The sequence below is a fragment of the Oncorhynchus keta genome, chromosome 4, assembly GCF_023373465.1.
Source record: "Oncorhynchus keta strain PuntledgeMale-10-30-2019 chromosome 4, Oket_V2, whole genome shotgun sequence".
NCBI lineage: Eukaryota > Metazoa > Chordata > Actinopteri > Salmoniformes > Salmonidae > Oncorhynchus > Oncorhynchus keta.
This window is the reverse complement of record NC_068424.1, coordinates 75865012-75887365: the sequence shown is the minus strand read 5'-3', so window position 1 is coordinate 75887365 and position 22354 is coordinate 75865012. Positions and strand designations below refer to the sequence as shown.

The window sequence follows — 22354 nt, the reverse complement described above, 5'->3', positions numbered from 1 at the left end:
TCCTCTGGTCAGTCAACACACCATGTCTATATGTATTATATTAAATGATATTCCTCTGGTCAGTCAGTCAACACACCATGTCTATATGTATTATATTAAATTATATTCCTCTGGTCAGTCAGTCAACACACCATGTCTATATGTATTATATTAAATGATATTCCTCTGGTCAGTCAACACACCATGTCTATATGTATTATATTAAATGATATTCCTCTGGTCAGTCAGTCAACACACCATGTCTATATGTATTATATTAAATGATATTCCTCTGGTCAGTCAGTCAACACACCATGTCTATATGTATTATATTAAATGATATTCCTCTGGTCAGTCAACACACCATGTCTATATGTATTATATTAAATGATATTCCTCTGGTCAGTCAACACACCATGTCTATATGTATTATATTAAATGATATTCCTCTGGTCAGTCAACACACCATGTCTATATGTATTATATTAAATGATATTCCTCTGGTCAGTCAACACACCATGTCTATATGTATTATATTAAATGATATTCCTCTGGTCAGTCAACACACCATGTCTATATGTATTATATTAAATGATATTCCTCTGGTCAGTCAGTCAACACACCATGTCTATATGTATTATATTAAATGATATTCCTCTGGTCAGTCAACACACCATGTCTATATGTATTATATTAAATGATATTCCTCTGGTCAGTCAGTCAACACACCATGTCTATATGTATTATATTAAATGATATTCCTCTGGTCAGTCAGTCAACCACTGTCATGAGACCTGACAGTGTGATAGAATTGTGTTCTGGTCAAAGTACCTATGAGACCTTAGAAGACTTAGCAGACAGACAGATAAAGAAATTAATGAGAATGTTGCTGTGCCACAAGCAGCCTGTGCTCTTGGAGAGGAGAACAGAAAGGACACATGAATATTATCAGATTAAAATTACTGTTCTGTAAGAGGGCTAGGGTAGCCTTTTGGTTAGAGTTTGGACTCGTAACCGGAAGGATGTCAATTCAAATCCCCGAGCTGACAAGGTACAAATCTGTCGTTCTGCCCCTGAACAGGCAGTTCCTAGGCCGTCATTGAAAATAATAATTTATTCATAACTGACTTGCCTAGTTAAATAAAAAATAACAAAATATGCTGAAAACATTACACAGGGCAGGTACATGAAGCTGGCTGGATGTAAAGAGCAGTTTTGTGCTATACTGCTGAAAGCAGACCGAGTTGAACAACATAGTGTACCTGTTACATTGTACCTCATTGATAAACTTTAAAAATCAGATGTGTCGATACCGACAACCCAACACTCTTTAAAATCAGCTGCATTGACAGCCGATCATCAGTCTCAGCAGCTTGTACCTGCATCAGGTAAGTAACCATAGAGATCAGTGGAGAGCAGAACAGCTCTCTAGCCCTCAGGATGCTACAGGCTGGACGGAGAGAGAAACCAGTCCTTTCAACCAATCAGCAGCAAGAAGAGCGCTGAACTTTACGGTTGCCGTGGAGATCGATAGTGCTACTCAACAGCGTGTGGTCGATCTGATCCTCCGCCGCCAGAACCTCTCGTACCGCTGCCTCGAATGCCACTCCCACGTTAGTATCGTCCTTAGCACTGGTCTCGAAGTAGGGACAACAGCCGTTCTCCTCGCACCAGGCCCGAGCCTCGTCCTCCCCCACCTCCCTCCCCTCCTCCTTGTCCACCTTGTTGCCCAGGACAACGAAGGGGAACCTCTCTGGGTCTCGTACGTCAGAGTAAAACATGAACTCTTTCTTCCAGCTGGCCAGGTTCTGGAAGCTGTGCAGGTCGTCTACAGCGAAGGTGAGGAGGCAGCAGTCGGCGCCACGGTAGAACGGCGTCCTCAGGGACTTGAAGCGCTCCTGACCCGCCGTGTCCCAGATCTGAAGGGTCACCAGGCGCCCGTCCACCTGGAGGGAGGAAGTGAATGAAAACATGAATTGTCCCGAAGGGAAACCTTTACTGTCCCCAAAGACAATTAGATTTGTACATAATATACACCGCCATCATCAAGATATAAAACAGTAGACAAGAATCAATGACAGTAGTAAAACAATAGCTTTATAAAACACATTTTGTCAAAAAGTAATCCACTGCACTAGCCTATAGAGAGAACAGAACAAATTACTGCTCAACCTGCCTCCCCAGGAATTTGAATTTACAAACCGAATTACGAACTGTATCCACATGTTGTCTGCTGTAATTATTGCATGTACTTATGTATCTATGCACTCACGTGCAGATGCTCTGGTTTGTTGAGATGCAAGACACATTATAATTGTTATTATTATTCAATTTCAGACAGACCTTGGCTCTATCTCCTCGCCGCCTCCTCAATCTTATTGGAGAAGGTCCAAGGTCCCTCCCCTCATTTTAAATTTTGAGAAGAAGGCAAGGGGATATAATGCCACGAATGAAGAAAAGATGAATTCAGAAAGGGCTCTAATCTGACCTCCAGGTCTCTGTTGAGGAACTCCACCCCGATGGTGTGGAAGGACTGGGCGTCGAAGCGGTCCGTGACGTAGCGGTTCATTAAGGAAGATTTCCCCACACCACCGTCCCCCAGCAGGATCACCTTTAACAGCAGGCTCTTCCCGCTCATCACAACCCCCCGCCGCTGCTAGTCTCCGCAGCTCAGACAGGCCGTTCCGTAGCAAGGCCCCCTCCCTCTGCTGGCAGGCTGGCTAGCCTGGAGCCAAGCCTTCTAGCTGGGTTACTGACCACTGTGACCCAGCCTTCACCTCGTGCTAGGCTACTGGGGTAGTACTATCAGGGTCAATGCAACCTGAAGGATGAGCAGAGAGATTTTTTTTTAACTATCAAATGTTATTGGTCACGTACACATATTTGGCAGATTATCGCGAGTGTAGCAAAATGGTTGTTCCTAGCTCCAACAGTGCAGTAATACCTAACAATATAAAACATGCAAATCCCAAAAATGTTAAGAAAATCATTTAGAAAAATATAAATAGTAGAATGTCAGAGTCCGGAATATACAGTTGAAGTCGCAAGTTTACATACATTTAGGTTTGAGTCATTAAAACACATTTTTCAATCACTCCAAAAATGTCTTGTTAACAAACTATAGTTTTGGCAAGTCGGATAGGACATCTACTTGGTGCATGACACAAATAATTTTCCAACAACTGTTTACAGACAGATTAGTTCACACAATTCCAGTAGGTCAAAGGTTTACATACACTAAGTTGACTGTGCCTTTAAACAGTTTGGAAAATTCCAGAAAATTATGTCATGGCTTTAGAGGCTTCCGATAGGCTAATTGACATCATTTGAGTCAATTGGAGGTGTACCTGTGGTTGTATTTCAAGGCCTACCTTCAAACTCATGGGAAAATCTAAAGAAATCAGCCAAGAAAGCCAAAAATTATAGACCTCCACAAGTCTGGTTCATCCTTTGGAGCAATTTCCAAACATCTGAAGGTACCACGTTCATCTGTACAAACAATTGTACGCAAGAAAAAACACCATGGGACCACGCAGCCGTCATATCGCTCAGGAAGGAGACGCGTTCTGTCTCCTAGAGATGAACATACTTTGGTATGAAAAGTGCAAATCAATCACAAAACAACAGCAAAGGACCTTGTGATGCTGGAGGAAACAGGTACAAAAGTATCTATATCCACAGTAAAACGAGTCCAATATCGACATAACCTGAAAGGCCGCTCAGCAAGGAAGAAGCCACTGCTCCAAACCCACCATAAAAAAGCCAGACTACGGTTTGCAACTGCACATGGGGACAAAGATCGTACTTTTGGAGAAATGTCTTGTGGTATGATGAAACAAAAATAGAACTGTTTGGCCATAACGACCATCGTTATGTTTGGAGGAAAAAGGGGGAGGCTTGCAAGCCGAAGAACACCATCCCAACCGTGAAGCACGGAGGTGGCAGCATCATGTTGTGTGGGTGCTTTGTTGCAGGAGGGACTGGTGCACTTCACAAAATAGATGGCATCACGAGGAAGGGAAATTTGGTGGATATATTGAAGCAACATCTCAAGACATCAGTCAGGAAGTTAAAGCTTGGTCGCAAGTGGGTCTTCCAAATGGATACATGCTGGTAGACCCTGACAATGAGCAACAGAACTTAGGCCTAGACAGAAAACATCATGTGGCTGTCTTTCACCGGGAGGAGAAGTGGAGAGAGAGAGAGGAGCTAGACACAGAACAAGAGAGGAGTGGCTGTCTTTCACCAGGAGGAGAAGTGGAGAGAGAGAGGAGCTAGACACAGAACAAGAGAGGAGTGGCTGTCTTTCACCAGGAGGAGCAGTGGAGAGAGAGAGGAGCTAGAGACAGCCACTCCTCTCTTGTTCTGTCTCTAGCTCCTCTCTCCACTCTCCTGGTGAAGACAGTTCTGTCTCTAGCTCTCCTCTCTTGTTCCTGGTGAAAGACAGAACAAGAGAGGAGTGGCTGTCTTTCACCAGGAGGAGAAGTGGAGAGAGAGAGGAGCTAGAGACAGAACAAGAGAGGAGTGGCTGTCTTTCCCAGGAGGAGAAGTGGAAAGACAGAGACAGAACAAGAGAGGAGTGGCTGTCTTTCACCAGGAGGAGAAGTGGAGAGAGAGAGGAGCTAGAGACAGAACAAGAGAGGAGTGGCTGTCTTTCACCAGGAGGAGAAGTGGAGAGAGAGAGGAGCTAGAGACAGAACAAGAGAGGAGTGGCTGTCTTTCACCAGGAGGAGAAGTGGAGAGAGAGAGGAGCTAGAGACAGAACAAGAGAGGAGTGGCTGTCTTTCACCAGGAGGAGCAGTGGAGAGAGAGAGGAGCTAGAGACAGAACAAGAGAGGAGTGGCTGTCTTTCACCAGGAGGAGAAGTGGAGAGAGAGAGGAGCTAGAGACAGAACAAGAGAGGAGTGGCTGTCTTTCACCAGGAGGAGCAGTGGAGAGAGAGAGGAGCTAGAGACAGAACAAGAGAGGAGTGGCTGTCTTTCACCAGGAGGAGAAGTGGAAAGGGAGAGGAGCTAGAGACAGAACAAGAGAGAGTGGTTACTAAAATTAACAAACTAAAATAGCAGCAGCCTTAAAAATGGTAACAACAATACTGATACAACAACAATCTCTCTTCTCACACCCACTGTATCTGGAGCTATTTGCAAGTGATGCCCCTCCTGTATGAGATGTACTGGGTATAGAGATGTGTAAGATCACCGGGGTGGTTGTCCTTAGGGACACCTGATAGGGGTGAATGACCCAGAGAAACTCCCCCTCTAACAAACCCAGGGATTGGTTGAGCTGGAGATTGGCAAGTCGTAAAATGTACTACCGATGAGCTAAAGTTACTCTGCTGTACATCACGACGCCCATGTTGTTGATAACAATGTGTACAGTATGGTTGAAAATCACATGGGAGAAATACGGATTAATGTGACATGGTTCTTGATTTACAATACAGCTTTAGTAAACTGCTTCTTATTATGCCACATATCTGGAATGTGGATGAGAGATCCCAAGAACAGATAGTTAGCTAACTCACAACAACTCAGAATGTTCTCTTCACTACCAGAGATTTCCAGAACAACAACGATGAGTCAGGAAGATAAGCACACGACTGAGTCAGGTACAGCCGACACTGAGCCTGCGCTGCTCCTTGACTGCACAAGCTTGCTGTCAAAAAGGTGTTTAATTAGGTGATTCTCAACAAACATGACAACAAAAAAAGAGACATTTTCCACTACAATTCCTCTTGGGTCACTAATATTAGGATCTGTATTCATCTATTTCACAATTATTTTTATGTTTATTGATCATATATTATGCATTTTACCACAATTACCAACTCATGAATTCTCATTACCACAATAGTTTACGTCCAAGTCCAAAAAAGCTAAACAAATCCAATTCTAATATATATATATATATTTTTTTTTTACATTCCTCACCTAATAAAAAGGCCATGACACTGATTTATTTTAACGTATTAACATTTATTTAGCAATTTCTCATTCCCGCAACAAAACATTTTCTGAATTTTGTTTTTGTCATAATTACTTGTGTATACATGTTTTTTTGTAAATGTACACATTTGTATAAAGAACAAAAGGCACACTATCAGATTAAGCCAAAATAACTAAAGTAGACATTTTATTTTCCTAAATATCAGTGCAATAAGGTAATGATAAGCAGGTTTCAGAGATGAGGGTTTTATAGTTTGAAAAACTGTACTGAGCTCTATTAGAGATTCAGTAACCCAATACATCAAACTCTGTCCGTTGTTAATCCCAAATGACTTGCATAAAACTAAAATCACTGATCAAAATGCAATTGACTAAAATACCCCTTATTTTGGCCTAAGTATAAAGGACTGTAATTACGTACATGCATCTTCAAAAATCTAAAATGGACTTAAGCATTAAAAAAAAGTTCCTTAAATGTAACATTTCCAAGGTCTTTACGGGTAATATTGCTGTATTAGTACATGGATGTGTGTGGTTCTTTAGATGTATTTGTAAATCGAACAGGATGGCATAACATGATATGCCTAAAGTATCTAAATATGTGAGATATGGACCAAAAACTGTCTTGGGATATCAAACAACAGTATAAGTAAGTGCTAAAAACAGATTCCTGTGCCATAATAGGGAATAACCTCCTTTAAGTGGAAGTTTCTCTTTGCTGAAAAACAAACTCTAGATTGTAAGTAAATTAAATGGGGTTTATAAACCTATATTTCTTGACTACCACCTACCTAATCAAATAACTGTTTTACAAATCATCCATACAATAGTTGTACGCAAAGGTCCTAGTAAATAATGAAAGCTACCAGCACAGCACACCCATTAATTATACATTAGAACGAGTTTATTTTATTACCGAAATTAAAAGTCTCACCTAAAAATGATACAGTAATGAGAAATGTGTGTTTGGTAATAAAATAAAATGGTATGTCACATGTGCCGATTACAAACAGGTGTAGACCTTACAGTGAAATGCTTACTTACTTACTTACTTACAAGACAACAGTGCAGTTTTAAGAAAAATACTTTTAAATTTTTAATTTTTTAGGTAACAAATAATTAAAGAGCAGCAGTAAAATAACAAGAGGGGCCCTTAGCTCAATCTGCAAGTAATAGGAGACTTCCATTATGGATCAACAATTGACCACATCAGTAAAGCCCATTCATGCCTCCATGTTGGTACGGTAATGGTTCTTCAAGTTTAAATTTAGCAGAGAGGGTGTTTGAGAATACCATCCTCATTCTGAAGGTATATAAACTCACCTAACGACTGATCCTCTAGTCTAGATGATGCATCATGGGTTACAGCAACTTGAAAGTGTTATGGTAATGAGTGTTTTTATATAATAAATATTATAGTTTAATGTAAACTTATATTAATGTTAAAAAATATATATATCATTTATGTTGGAGTGTGTCCTTGCCTATCCGCAAATAAGAAAACAAGAAAATTGTGCTGTCTGGTTTGTTTAATATAGGGAAATTGAAATTATGTATAATTTTACATTCGACACTGTGTCATAAACTAGGCATCTTAGTCTTCAGAAAGATAGAAAACCATGATGCATCTGCAACAAACTAACTCAATTTGCCACTGCCATGACTAAAACTGGTTTCATGAGAATCACCGAATTGATTAGAGGCTCACCAACTACTGTACCTATTACCGTTACATTGTTGTTCTGATGCAATGTTATTGTAGCGAATTAAATCTGAGGGTTCCCATTTCGGAAATGCAGCTAGATATTACACATGACATCTAGCTAGATATAGGGATGAATAGCTGGCAAATGAAATGGCGATGATGATAACAAACTGCCAAACAGTAGCCAGCTAGCCTGTTACCGTTAGCTAGCTATCCACCGGGATGGGTTGTGTTGTTGACATCAATTGTTCTGAATTATTAAACTAAACTACGAATAAATAGACCGGTTTGAACAAACACGCACCATATTCAATATTACTACACGTGACTGCATTAATTTAAGGCGTAAAAATCGTTTTCGTTACCTCATGCTGTACCGTGTTATAAATCGTAGCTTGACCAGTTTTGCATCTGAGATTTTGACGGATTGTGAACACTTGCTTGTTGAGGCGCGTCCCCAGTATTTTCCAGTCCAGGGTAATAATTAGTCCAAACGGTTGCAAACAGTTTCTTTTTGCAACAAACCCGAGATTTTATATTGGACAAATTCAATGTAGGTCGCGCCCCGTTCCATTCCATTTGCTTCCGTTTAAGAAAGTTTTGAAACAGAATTGGCGTAATGAATACACCCCTAAATCCAGTCGCGACGCTTGGTCCTAAAGCCCGCGAGATCGCCCTCCCTGGTCTATCTATTTATTTTGCTGTCAAATTTGGTCCATGCTCTGTGAGCCTGGATATTTCAACATGTTCAAATAGTCCTGCGTTGACTGTATATATTCTCTATTTTTTTAACTGCAAAAAATTAACTTTTTATCGTTGAAGAAAATAATGTCAAATTGCACAGTCAGTGTGTGATTCCACTCCAGATCTGTAGATGGTAGTAATGCAGCAATTTTTTTTTTTTTTTACCTTTATTTAACTAGGCAAGTCAGTTTTTTAAATTTATTATTATTGGAGAAAAATCAGTATGCATAGAAGTATACAAACAGACAATGATAACATATGCTAGGGGGTGCAACAAATGACAGTTTATACAAAGGCCTTAAACGATGCACACATGTTTAAACGATGCACACAGCTTTCTTATTAGAAGGATGTATAATGGTCTTAATGTACTGCTCAAATTCCTCATAGAAAACACAGAGTGGTTTTTTATTAGTAAATTTACATTCATGAATATGACATTTTGCCATTAACACAATTAGATTTACAAGGTAAAATTGTTTTTCTTTATCTTTACTATGGTTAAGGAGACCGAGCAGCACATTCTCCCATGAAAATACAAAAAAGTCATCAAGAATATTAACAATTATAAAACTATGAATATCTTTCCATAATTGTTTTACATGTAGACAATGCCAAAATAAATGTGAAACTGTTTCTGGATGCTCAACACAAAAAGTAGGTGTATATAAAATGTTATTTGTTTGTGGATGAATTTACTGCTACCGGATGAAGACTATTGCACTGCGAATTTGAGCATTGAAGCTCCATTCAATAAAGTTTTCAAAAACGTAAAAAACTACAAGGGTGAGGGGGTAGTCACTTCCTGCTTACTTTCATAGCATATTTCATTTCATCGTTTTCGTCTCTTTCATTTCATTGTTGTAAAGAATTAATTTTAAATTCACTTTAAATAAAGTTGGATTAAATTTGATTTGATTTCCTCCAGGACTACATGACAGAGAAGCTATGGTTCCCTCTCCACCAGGGCTGTGTACCAGTCTACCGCAGCTCCTCATCAGTAGCCGATTGGATGCCCATCCACCGCACTGTCATCCTTATCAATGACTTCCCATCACCTCAGGACGTAGCCAAGTTCCCCAAGCCGCTGGATGAGAACGATGAAGAGTACGCTAAGTATTTAGTTTAAGAAGCCGAGCCAAGTTACCAACGTTGGCCTGATGGAGGCTCTGGAGAGCAGGGAGTGGGGCGTGAACGACATGAGCAAACCCAATTACCTCAACGGGCTTTGAGTGCTATGTCTGTGACCAGGAGAATAACAGACTGGAAGCTGAACGGGCCTATAGGAAAGCACCAGAGAAGAGCCCGTCCCCCCAGCCTAAGCTGGCCTATAATTCTCATAGGGGATGTCCTCTACCCAGTCCAGGATTTGGAGACCGTCAGGACCGACACACCAATGACAGGTAGACCCCACCAGCCTCTGAAATAAAGCGCTTTATGTTTTTGTAAATAATTGTAGTCTTGACCCGAATAGTACTGTATGACAGTGTACTGTTTGCAGTGAGAGATATTCCTCCTTTGAGTCTTCAAATACACACATGTTTGTTTTTCTCCTAACATTTCAAATAAACTGCTGTGCTTATTAGCCTGATTTATTTATGTGTTTTTCCAGCTTGGTCCAGATGTGGCCACAGGACTACAGGCAGAGTCTAGATCAGGCTGAAGGATTGGAGTCTCCAATCAGACCTAACGAGTCAGACCCTGCACTGCTCTGGCATCACATCCAGGAGTTGGCTATGAGGAGGGCCAAAGGAGGACAGGCGTAACTAGTCGAACCCTGCACTGCTGAGGAACCACATACAGGATGAGAGCCAGAAGTAACTGAGAAAGTCCCTTATTGACAGTATTTTTTGACAGGAAGAGGACAAGGAAGGAAAGACATGTACAGTTGAAGTCGGAAGTTTACATACACCTTAGCCAAATACATTTCAACTCAGTTTTTCACCAATCTTGACATTTAATCCTAATAAAATTCCCTGTCAGTTAGGATCACTACTTTATTTTAAGAATGTTGTAAGTCGCTCTGGATAAGAGCGTCTGCTAAATGACTTAAATGTAAATGTAAATGTGAAATGTCAGAATAATAGTAGAGATAATGATTTATTTCAGCTTTTATTTATTTCATCACATTCCCAGTGGGTCAAACGTTTACATAAACTCAACTGGTAGTCGGTAGCATTAACTTTGGAAGTATGCTTGGGGTCATTGTCCATATGGAAGACCCACTTGCGACCAAGCTTTAACTTACTGACTGATGTCTTGAGATGTTGCTTCAATATATCCACCAAATTTCCCTGCCTCATGATGCCATCTATTTTGTGAAGTGCACCGGTCCCTCCTGCAGCAAAGCACCCACACAACATGATGCTGCCACCCCTGTGCTTCAAGGTTGGGATAGTGTTCGTCGGCTTGCAGGCCTCCCACTTTTTCCTCCAAACATATCGATGGTCATTATGGCCAAACAATTCTATTTTTGTTTCCTCAGTCCCTATGTGCAGTTGCAAACCGTAGTCTGGCTTTTTTATGGCGGTTTTGGAGCAGTGGCTTCTTCCTTGCTGAGCGGCCTTTCAGGTCATGTCAATATAGGACTTGTTTTACTGTGGATATAGATACTTTTGTACCCGTTTCCTCCAGCATCTTCACAAGGTCCTTTGCTGTTGTTCAGGGATTGATTTGCACTTTTCTCACCAAAGTACATTGATCTCTAGGAGACAGAATGCATCTCCTTCCTGAGCGGTATGACGGCTGCGTGGTCCCATGGTGTTTATACTTGCGTACTATTGTTTGTACAGCTGAACATGGTACCTTCAGGAATTTTGAAATTGCTCCCAAGGATGAACCAATTTTTCTTCTGGGGTCTCGGCTGATTTCTTTTGCTTTTCCTGTGATGTCAAGCAAAGAGGCACTGAGTTTGAAGGTAGGCCTTGAAATACATCCACAGGTACACCTCCAATTAACTCAAATTATGTCAATTAGCCTATCAGAAGCTTCTAAAGCCATGGCATCATTTTCTGGAATTTTCCAAACTGTTTAAATGCACAGTCAACGTAGTGTATGTAAACTTCTGACCCACTGGAATTGTGATACAGTGAAATACAAGTGAAACAATCTGTCTGTAAACAATTGTTGGAAAAATTATTTATGTCATGCACAAAGTAGATGTCCTAACCGACTTGCCAAAACTATAGTTTGTTAACTTGTTAGGGCTTAACAAGAAATGTGTGGAGTCATTGAAAAATGAGTTTTATTGACTCCAACCTAAACTTTCGACTTCAACTGTATTTGGACATGTCAAGAGACTTGCACCCCTAAACCAGTGAGTTCTGGACCAGTAATGCTTGGAGAATCTACCACAATGTTAATGAACTGTTACTGAACTAGAGAAGATCAACTGCTACTGAACTAGAGAAGATCAACTGTTACTGAACTAGAGAAGATAAACGGTTACTGAACTGGAGAAAATCAACTGCTACTGAACTAGAGAAAATCAGCTGTTACTGAACTAGAGAAGATCAACTGTTACTGAACTGGAGAAGAAGAAGAATACAGTATAGTGTTTAAGCCATCCACTTGAGGTGTTTAGTAGCCACATCTGTGGCACCCAAGGTCCTAATGTATCTCCAAGTAACAGTAGATCAGTAGATTTTTTTTACCCCCCTCTGCAATGAAAAACTTTGCGCAATATATTTGATATTGTTCTACAGGTCTCAAACCTGTCGCCATAACTGCTCTTTTCGACAATATTTTCAACACTCAATCATGTACACAAATATGCTATACTCTATAATTATCATGTTTATGTGAATCTGTTTTGATTGTTTATTGTGAGGAAAAGGCATCAGACAATTAAAAATTAAAATTTGAAAAAAATATAATTATTTACTTTGCATAGTCAAGCCCGAAATTAGGAAATGTACCCAACTGCTAATCTACATAGCCAGTTCCCAGTTAAATCGTGTCATTACATAATAATATCTAGAGACTTTTACATACAGTTCCTTCATATTTCACAATAAATTCACAAAGTTGCGACATTAAAGGGCCAATGCAGCCGTTTTTTTATCTCAATATCAAACCATTTCTGGGTAATTAATTACCTCGCTAAAATTGTCAAAAAGAAACAAAAATAGCTTCTAAGCAAAGAGCAATTTCTCAAAAAAACAATTTTGGTAGGCCTGAGTGAGAGTTCTAACTGGACGAGCCTAATGGGAAGGATATGTTTCATGGAAATGAGTTGTTATTCGTATACCACCTGGTGATACCGCCAATCTGGCCAAAACTCCTCCCACTAAAACAAGCAGACAATTCTGGCATTTTTTTTTCTTCAAACAGAGCTTACACACTGTTACTGTAAATTAATGATGCCAATGTGTTTTCATCCATTGAAAACCCTTAATCTATTTTATGAGAATTTGTAAGATTCTTGTTTGCATAAAATAGACAGAGACCAGTCTTTTCAATAATAGGTAACAGAATTTATTCGGAGCGCGCTGCCACTTCACCACGATCAACAGTTTATATACAAAACATGACGTCATTTCATTGCTTAACAGAAACCCCTCCTCTCGACAGGGACAAAGTGAGGTGAAAAGTTCATTCTAACTTATTAACACACTCCCAGGTAACTTTTGACCCCTCAACATTATCGATCCCCACTGAACTGACAGTTCTAATTAACAGAAAAGACATTCCTAGGTTATCTAAAAACCCCAGAGCTCAGTTTCATCGGTTCAACCATAGGTTAACTACCTTATCTGTTTACTTAATCCACAACCCATTCCTTTCTTCCTAGTTGGAATGGTGTTCATAAACTTTAATTACTCCTTGTCTGTGTCTCACAATCCCTTCTTATGAACTCATATTGTTAATCAGATATAATAAAACAGAGTATAAGTTTTACTTAGTTATACAGTTCCATTTAAAATGATTTGTTCAGTCATTTAATCATCATTTTTCCAACACACACAAAGAGAATTATCATAATTTTCCCAATTTCGTAGTATTATTCCGACCTCATAGCATGGAAATACAGTATATGTAAAACATAGGAAATCACGTTTTTTGACTGCACTGGGCCTTTAAGGAGAAAAAAAGACCAAAAAAAGTGGTCATTCAAATGGACGGAAGACAATATCAGTAATTTGATCATATTATTCTCTTTAAACCATAGAGTAACTGCCATAGAATTCCAGTGTTAACCTCATGAAATTCAGATCCATACAAAGGTATGAAAACAAAATCTCACACATGGAAATTCGTGTCAAACTCAAGGTGCAGTGTCCCTGTGTCTGTCAGCAGACGACAGGTCTTGATGGGAAAGAGCAGTTATATCAACCATCCAGTCTTGTCACCTCTCAGTGGCCATGAAGGAAAAGAGACGAGGAGACAAGGAAAGGAAGCATCCTACAAGACGTTGGTATAGCAGCTCTCACAGTGGACTGTCCCTTTGTGCAGGAACATGTTGAACAGAAAGTCCCCCATTGGCTTACTGCAAACACCACACTGCAATGACAACAGCATATTGTTAATATAGCACAGCGAAGACTATATGAAGGCTTCAGCTTACTTCTAGTCTTCAATAATTATACCTGCTAGTAACACAACAACCACTTTTACCACTACCGCAGCCACCACAGCTGATACAGGCTCAAAGTGTACAGCCAATCACATGTTTGTAACCAGAGTATAACATGTTTATAACCAGAGTATAACATGTTTATAACCAGAGTATAACATGATTATAACCAGAGTATACCATTTAACATGTTTATAACCAGAGTATAACATGGTTATAACCAGAGTATAACATAATTATAACCAGAGTATAACATGATTATAACCAGAGTATAACATGGTTATAACCAGAGTATACCATATAACATGTTTATAACCAGAGTATAACATGATTATAACCAGAGTATAACATGATTATAACCAGAGTATAACATGGTTATAACCAGAGTATACCATATAACATGTTTATAACCAGAGTATAACATGATTATAACCAGAGTATACCATATAACATGTTTATAACCAGAGTATAACATGATTATAACCAGAGTATAACATGATTATAACCAGAGTATAACATGATTATAACTAGAGTATAACATGATTATAACCAGAGTATAACATGTTTATAACCAGAGTATAACATGTTTATAACCAGAGTATAACATGATTATAACCAGAGTATAACATGTTTATAACCAGAGTATAACATGATTATAACCAGAGTATACCATTTAACATGTTTATAACCAGAGTATAACATGGTTATAACCAGAGTATAACATGGTTATAACCAGAGTATAACATGATTATAACCAGAGTATAACATGGTTATAACCAGAGTATAACATGTTTATAACCAGAGTATAACATGGTTATAACCAGAGTATAACATGGTTATAACCAGAGTATACCATATAACATGTTTATAACCAGAGTATAACATGATTATAACCAGAGTATAACATGGTTATAACCAGAGTATAACATGTTTATAACCAGAGTATAACATGGTTATAACCAGAGTATACCATATAACATGTTTATAACCAGAGTATAACATGATTATAACCAGAGTATAACATGATTATAACCAGAGTATAACATGATTATAACCAGAGTATAACATGGTTATAACCAGAGTATACCATATAACATGTTTATAACCAGAGTATAACATGATTATAACCAGAGTATACCATATAACATGTTTATAACCAGAGTATAACATGATTATAACCAGAGTATAACATGATTATAACCAGAGTATAACATGATTATAACTAGAGTATAACATGATTATAACCAGAGTATAACATGTTTATAACCAGAGTATAACATGATTATAACCAGAGTATACCATTTAACATGTTTATAACCAGAGTATAACATGGTTATAACCAGAGTATAACATGATTATAACCAGAGTATAACATGATTATAACCAGAGTATAACATGATTATAACCAGAGTATAACATGATTATAACCAGAGTATAACATGGTTATAACCAGAGTATAACATGATTATAACCAGAGTATAACATGGTTATAACCAGAGTATAACATGGTTATAACCAGAGTATACCATATAACATGTTTATAACCAGAGTATAACATGATTATAACCAGAGTATAACATGATTATAACCAGAGTATAACATGATTATAACCAGAGTATAACATGGTTATAACCAGAGTATAACATGATTATAACCAGAGTATAACATGATTATAACCAGAGTATAACATTATTATAACCAGAGTATAACATGGTTATAACCAGAGTATAACATGATTATAACCAGAGTATAACATGATTATAACCAGAGTATAACATGGTTATAACCAGAGTATAACATGATTATAACCAGAGTATAACATGGTTATAACCAGAGTATACCATATAACATGTTTATAACCAGAGTATAACATGATTATAACCAGAGTATAACATGATTATAACCAGAGTATAACATGGTTATAACCAGAGTATAACATGATTATAACCAGAGTATAACATGATTATAACCAGAGTATAACATGATTATAACCAGAGTATAACATGATTATAACCAGAGTATAACATGATTATAACTAGAGTATAACATGATTATAACCAGAGTATAACATGTTTATAACCAGAGTATAACATGATTATAACCAGAGTATAACATGTTTATAACCAGAGTATAACATGATTATAACCAGAGTATACCATTTAACATGTTTATAACCAGAGTATAACATGGTTATAACCAGAGTATAACATGGTTATAACCAGAGTATAACATGATTATAACCAGAGTATAACATGGTTATAACCAGAGTATAACATGTTTATAACCAGAGTATAACATGGTTATAACCAGAGTATAACATGGTTATAACCAGAGTATACCATATAACATGTTTATAACCAGAGTATAACATGATTATAACCAGAGTATAACATGGTTATAACCAGAGTATAACATGTTTATAACCAGAGTATAACATGGTTATAACCAGAGTATACCATATAACATGTTTATAACCAGAGTATAACATGATTATAACCAGAGTATAACATGATTATAACCAGAGTATAACATGATTATAACCAGAGTATAACATGGTTATAACCAGAGTATACCATATAACATGTTTATAACCAGAGTATAACATGATTATAACCAGAGTATACCATATAACATGTTTATAACCAGAGTATAACATGATTATAACCAGAGTATAACATGATTATAACCAGAGTATAACATGATTATAACTAGAGTATAACATGATTATAACCAGAGTATAACATGTTTATAACCAGAGTATAACATGATTATAACCAGAGTATACCATTTAACATGTTTATAACCAGAGTATAACATGGTTATAACCAGAGTATAACATGATTATAACCAGAGTATAACATGATTATAACCAGAGTATAACATGATTATAACCAGAGTATAACATGATTATAACCAGAGTATAACATGGTTATAACCAGAGTATAACATGATTATAACCAGAGTATAACATGGTTATAACCAGAGTATAACATGGTTATAACCAGAGTATACCATATAACATGTTTATAACCAGAGTATAACATGATTATAACCAGAGTATAACATGATTATAACCAGAGTATAACATGGTTATAACCAGAGTATAACATGATTATAACCAGAGTATAACATGATTATAACCAGAGTATAACATTATTATAACCAGAGTATAACATGGTTATAACCAGAGTATAACATGATTATAACCAGAGTATAACATGATTATAACCAGAGTATAACATGGTTATAACCAGAGTATAACATGATTATAACCAGAGTATAACATGGTTATAACCAGAGTATACCATATAACATGATTATAACCAGAGTATACCATATAACATGTTTATAACCAGAGTATAACATGATTATAACCAGAGTATAACATGATTATAACTAGAGTATAACATGATTATAACCAGAGTATAACATGATTATAACCAGAGTATAACATGATTATAACCAGAGTATAACATGGTTATAACCAGAGTATAACATGATTATAACCAGAGTATAACATGATTATAACCAGAGTATAACATGGTTATAACCAGAGTATACCATATAACATGTTTATAACCAGAGTATAACATGATTATAACCAGAGTATACCATATAACATGTTTATAACCAGAGTATAACATGATTATAACCAGAGTATAACATGATTATAACCAGAGTATAACATGATTATAACTAGAGTATAACATGATTATAACCAGAGTATAACATGATTATAACCAGAGTATAACATGTTTATAACTAGAGTATAACATGATTATAACCAGAGTATAACATGATTATAACCAGAGTATAACATGTTTATAACCAGAGTATAACATGATTATAACCAGAGTATAACATGATTATAACCAGAGTATAACATGTTTATAACCAGAGTATAACATGATTATAACCAGAGTATAACATGTTTATTACCAGAGTATAACATGATTATAACCAGAGTATAACATGTTTATAACCAGAGTATAACATGATTATAACCAGAGTATAACATGTTTATTACCAGAGTATAACATGATTATAACCAGAGTATAACATGATTATAACCAGAGTATAACATGAGTATAACCAGAGTATACCATATAACATGTTTATAACCAGAGTATAACATGATTATAACCAGAGTATAACATGATTATAACCAGAGTATAACATGATTATAACCAGAGTATAACATGTTGATAACCAGAGTATAACATGATTATAACCAGAGTATAACATGAGTATAACCAGAGTATAACATGTTTATAACCAGAGTATAACATGATTATAACCAGAGTATAACATGATTATAACCAGAGTATAACATGTTGATAACCAGAGTATAACATGTTGATAACCAGAGTATAACATGATTATAACCAGAGTATAACATGAGTATAACCAGAGTATAACATGTTTATAACCAGAGTATAACATGATTATAACCAGAGTATAACATGATTATAACCAGAGTATAACATGAGTATAACCAGAGTATAACATGATTATAACCAGAGTATAACATGGTTATAACCAGAGTATAACATGATTATAACCAGAGTATAACATGGTTATAACCAGAGTATACCATATAACATGTTTATAACCAGAGTATAACATGGTTATAACCAGAGTATAACATGATTATAACCAGAGTATAACATGATTATAACCAGAGTATAACATGGTTATAACCAGAGTATAACATGATTATAACCAGAGTATAACATGATTATAACCAGAGTATACCATATAACATGTTTATAACCAGAGTATAACATGATTATAACCAGAGTATAACATGATTATAACCAGAGTATAACATGGTTATAACCAGAGTATAACATGATTATAACCAGAGTATAACATGATTATAACCAGAGTATAACATGATTATAACCAGAGTATAACATGATTATAACTAGAGTATAACATGATTATAACCAGAGTATAACATGTTTATAACCAGAGTATAACATGATTATAACCAGAGTATAACATGTTTATAACCAGAGTATAACATGATTATAACCAGAGTATACCATTTAACATGTTTATAACCAGAGTATAACATGGTTATAACCAGAGTATAACATGGTTATAACCAGAGTATAACATGATTATAACCAGAGTATAACATGGTTATAACCAGAGTATAACATGTTTATAACCAGAGTATAACATGGTTATAACCAGAGTATAACATGGTTATAACCAGAGTATACCATATAACATGTTTATAACCAGAGTATAACATGATTATAACCAGAGTATAACATGGTTATAACCAGAGTATAACATGTTTATAACCAGAGTATAACATGGTTATAACCAGAGTATACCATATAACATGTTTATAACCAGAGTATAACATGATTATAACCAGAGTATAACATGATTATAACCAGAGTATAACATGATTATAACCAGAGTATAACATGGTTATAACCAGAGTATACCATATAACATGTTTATAACCAGAGTATAACATGATTATAACCAGAGTATACCATATAACATGTTTATAACCAGAGTATAACATGATTATAACCAGAGTATAACATGATTATAACCAGAGTATAACATGATTATAACTAGAGTATAACATGATTATAACCAGAGTATAACATGTTTATAACCAGAGTATAACATGATTATAACCAGAGTATACCATTTAACATGTTTATAACCAGAGTATAACATGGTTATAACCAGAGTATAACATGATTATAACCAGAGTATAACATGATTATAACCAGAGTATAACATGATTATAACCAGAGTATAACATGATTATAACCAGAGTATAACATGGTTATAACCAGAGTATAACATGATTATAACCAGAGTATAACATGGTTATAACCAGAGTATAACATGGTTATAACCAGAGTATACCATATAACATGTTTATAACCAGAGTATAACATGATTATAACCAGAGTATAACATGATTATAACCAGAGTATAACATGATTATAACCAGAGTATAACATGGTTATAACCAGAGTATAACATGATTATAACCAGAGTATAACATGATTATAACCAGAGTATAACATTATTATAACCAGAGTATAACATGGTTATAACCAGAGTATAACATGATTATAACCAGAGTATAACATGATTATAACCAGAGTATAACATGGTTATAACCAGAGTATAACATGATTATAACCAGAGTATAACATGGTTATAACCAGAGTATACCATATAACATGTTTATAACCAGAGTATAACATGATTATAACCAGAGTATACCATATAACATGTTTATAACCAGAGTATAACATGATTATAACCAGAGTATAACATGATTATAACTAGAGTATAACATGATTATAACCAGAGTATAACATGATTATAACCAGAGTATAACATGATTATAACCAGAGTATAACATGGTTATAACCAGAGTATAACATGGTTATAACCAGAGTATAACATGATTATAACCAGAGTATAACATGGTTATAACCAGAGTATACCATATAACATGTTTATAACCAGAGTATAACATGATTATAACCAGAGTATACCATATAACATGTTTATAACCAGAGTATAACATGATTATAACCAGAGTATAACATGATTATAACCAGAGTATAACATGATTATAACTAGAGTATAACATGATTATAACCAGAGTATAACATGGTTATAACCAGAGTATACCATATAACATGTTTATAACCAGAGTATACCATATAACATGTTTATAACCAGAGTATAACATGATTATAACCAGAGTATAACATGATTATAACCAGAGTATAACATGATTATAACTAGAGTATAACATGATTATAACCAGAGTATAACATGTTTATAACCAGAGTATAACATGATTATAACCAGAGTATACCATTTAACATGTTTATAACCAGAGTATAACATGGTTATAACCAGAGTATAACATGATTATAACCAGAGTATAACATGATTATAACCAGAGTATAACATGATTATAACCAGAGTATAACATGGTTATAACCAGAGTATAACATGATTATAACCAGAGTATAACATGGTTATAACCAGAGTATAACATGGTTATAACCAGAGTATACCATATAACATGTTTATAACCAGAGTATAACATGGTTATAACCAGAGTATAACATGATTATAACCAGAGTATAACATGATTATAACCAGAGTATAACATTATTATAACCAGAGTATAACATGGTTATAACCAGAGTATAACATGATTATAACCAGAGTATAACATGGTTATAACCAGAGTATAACATGATTATAACCAGAGTATAACATGGTTATAACCAGAGTATAACATGATTATAACCAGAGTATAACATGGTTATAACCAGAGTATAACATGGTTATAACCAGAGTATAACATGATTATAACCAGAGTATAACATGATTATAACCAGAGTATAACATGGTTATAACCAGAGTATAACATGATTATAACCAGAGTATAACATGGTTATAACCAGAGTATAACATGTTTATAACCAGAGTATAACATGGTTATAACCAGAGTATAACATGGTTATAACCAGAGTATACCATATAACATGTTTATAACCAGAGTATAACATGATTATAACCAGAGTATAACATGGTTATAACCAGAGTATAACATGTTTATAACCAGAGTATAACATGGTTATAACCAGAGTATACCATATAACATGTTTATAACCAGAGTATAACATGATTATAACCAGAGTATAACATGATTATAACCAGAGTATAACATGATTATAACCAGAGTATAACATGGTTATAACCAGAGTATACCATATAACATGTTTATAACCAGAGTATAACATGATTATAACCAGAGTATACCATATAACATGTTTATAACCAGAGTATAACATGATTATAACCAGAGTATAACATGATTATAACCAGAGTATAACATGATTATAACTAGAGTATAACATGATTATAACCAGAGTATAACATGTTTATAACCAGAGTATAACATGATTATAACCAGAGTATACCATTTAACATGTTTATAACCAGAGTATAACATGATTATAACCAGAGTATAACATGATTATAACCAGAGTATAACATGATTATAACCAGAGTATAACATGATTATAACCAGAGTATAACATGATTATAACCAGAGTATAACATGGTTATAACCAGAGTATAACATGATTATAACCAGAGTATAACATGGTTATAACCAGAGTATAACATGGTTATAACCAGAGTATACCATATAACATGTTTATAACCAGAGTATAACATGATTATAACCAGAGTATAACATGATTATAACCAGAGTATAACATGATTATAACCAGAGTATAACATGGTTATAACCAGAGTATAACATGATTATAACCAGAGTATAACATGATTATAACCAGAGTATAACATTATTATAACCAGAGTATA

The 22354-nt window shown here is 35.6% G+C and overlaps 2 protein-coding genes across 2 annotated transcripts in view; both read right to left on the bottom strand.

Moving 5' to 3' along the window:
* Positions 1–1075: 1075 nt before the first annotated feature.
* On the bottom strand, positions 1076–8167 carry LOC118378411 (ras-related protein Rab-9B-like). Its single transcript, XM_035765388.2, has 3 exons — positions 7995–8167; positions 2468–2800; positions 1076–1925 (listed from the first exon to the last, which is right to left on the bottom strand). The coding sequence occupies exons 2-3, from the start codon at positions 2615–2617 to the stop codon at positions 1464–1466; spliced, it is 612 nt and encodes a 203-aa protein (XP_035621281.1). The 5' UTR covers positions 2618–2800; positions 7995–8167; the 3' UTR covers positions 1076–1463.
* A 4659-nt stretch (positions 8168–12826) lies between these two features.
* The window catches only part of LOC118375072 (mucin-2-like), a 59604-nt gene continuing 50076 nt past the window's right edge, over positions 12827–22354 (bottom strand). Inside the window, exon 16 of the mRNA XM_052515964.1 lies at positions 12827–13875. Within this exon, the coding sequence (XP_052371924.1) occupies positions 13777–13875 (99 nt within the window). The 3' untranslated portion in view covers positions 12827–13776. The remainder of the gene's footprint in view (positions 13876–22354) is intronic.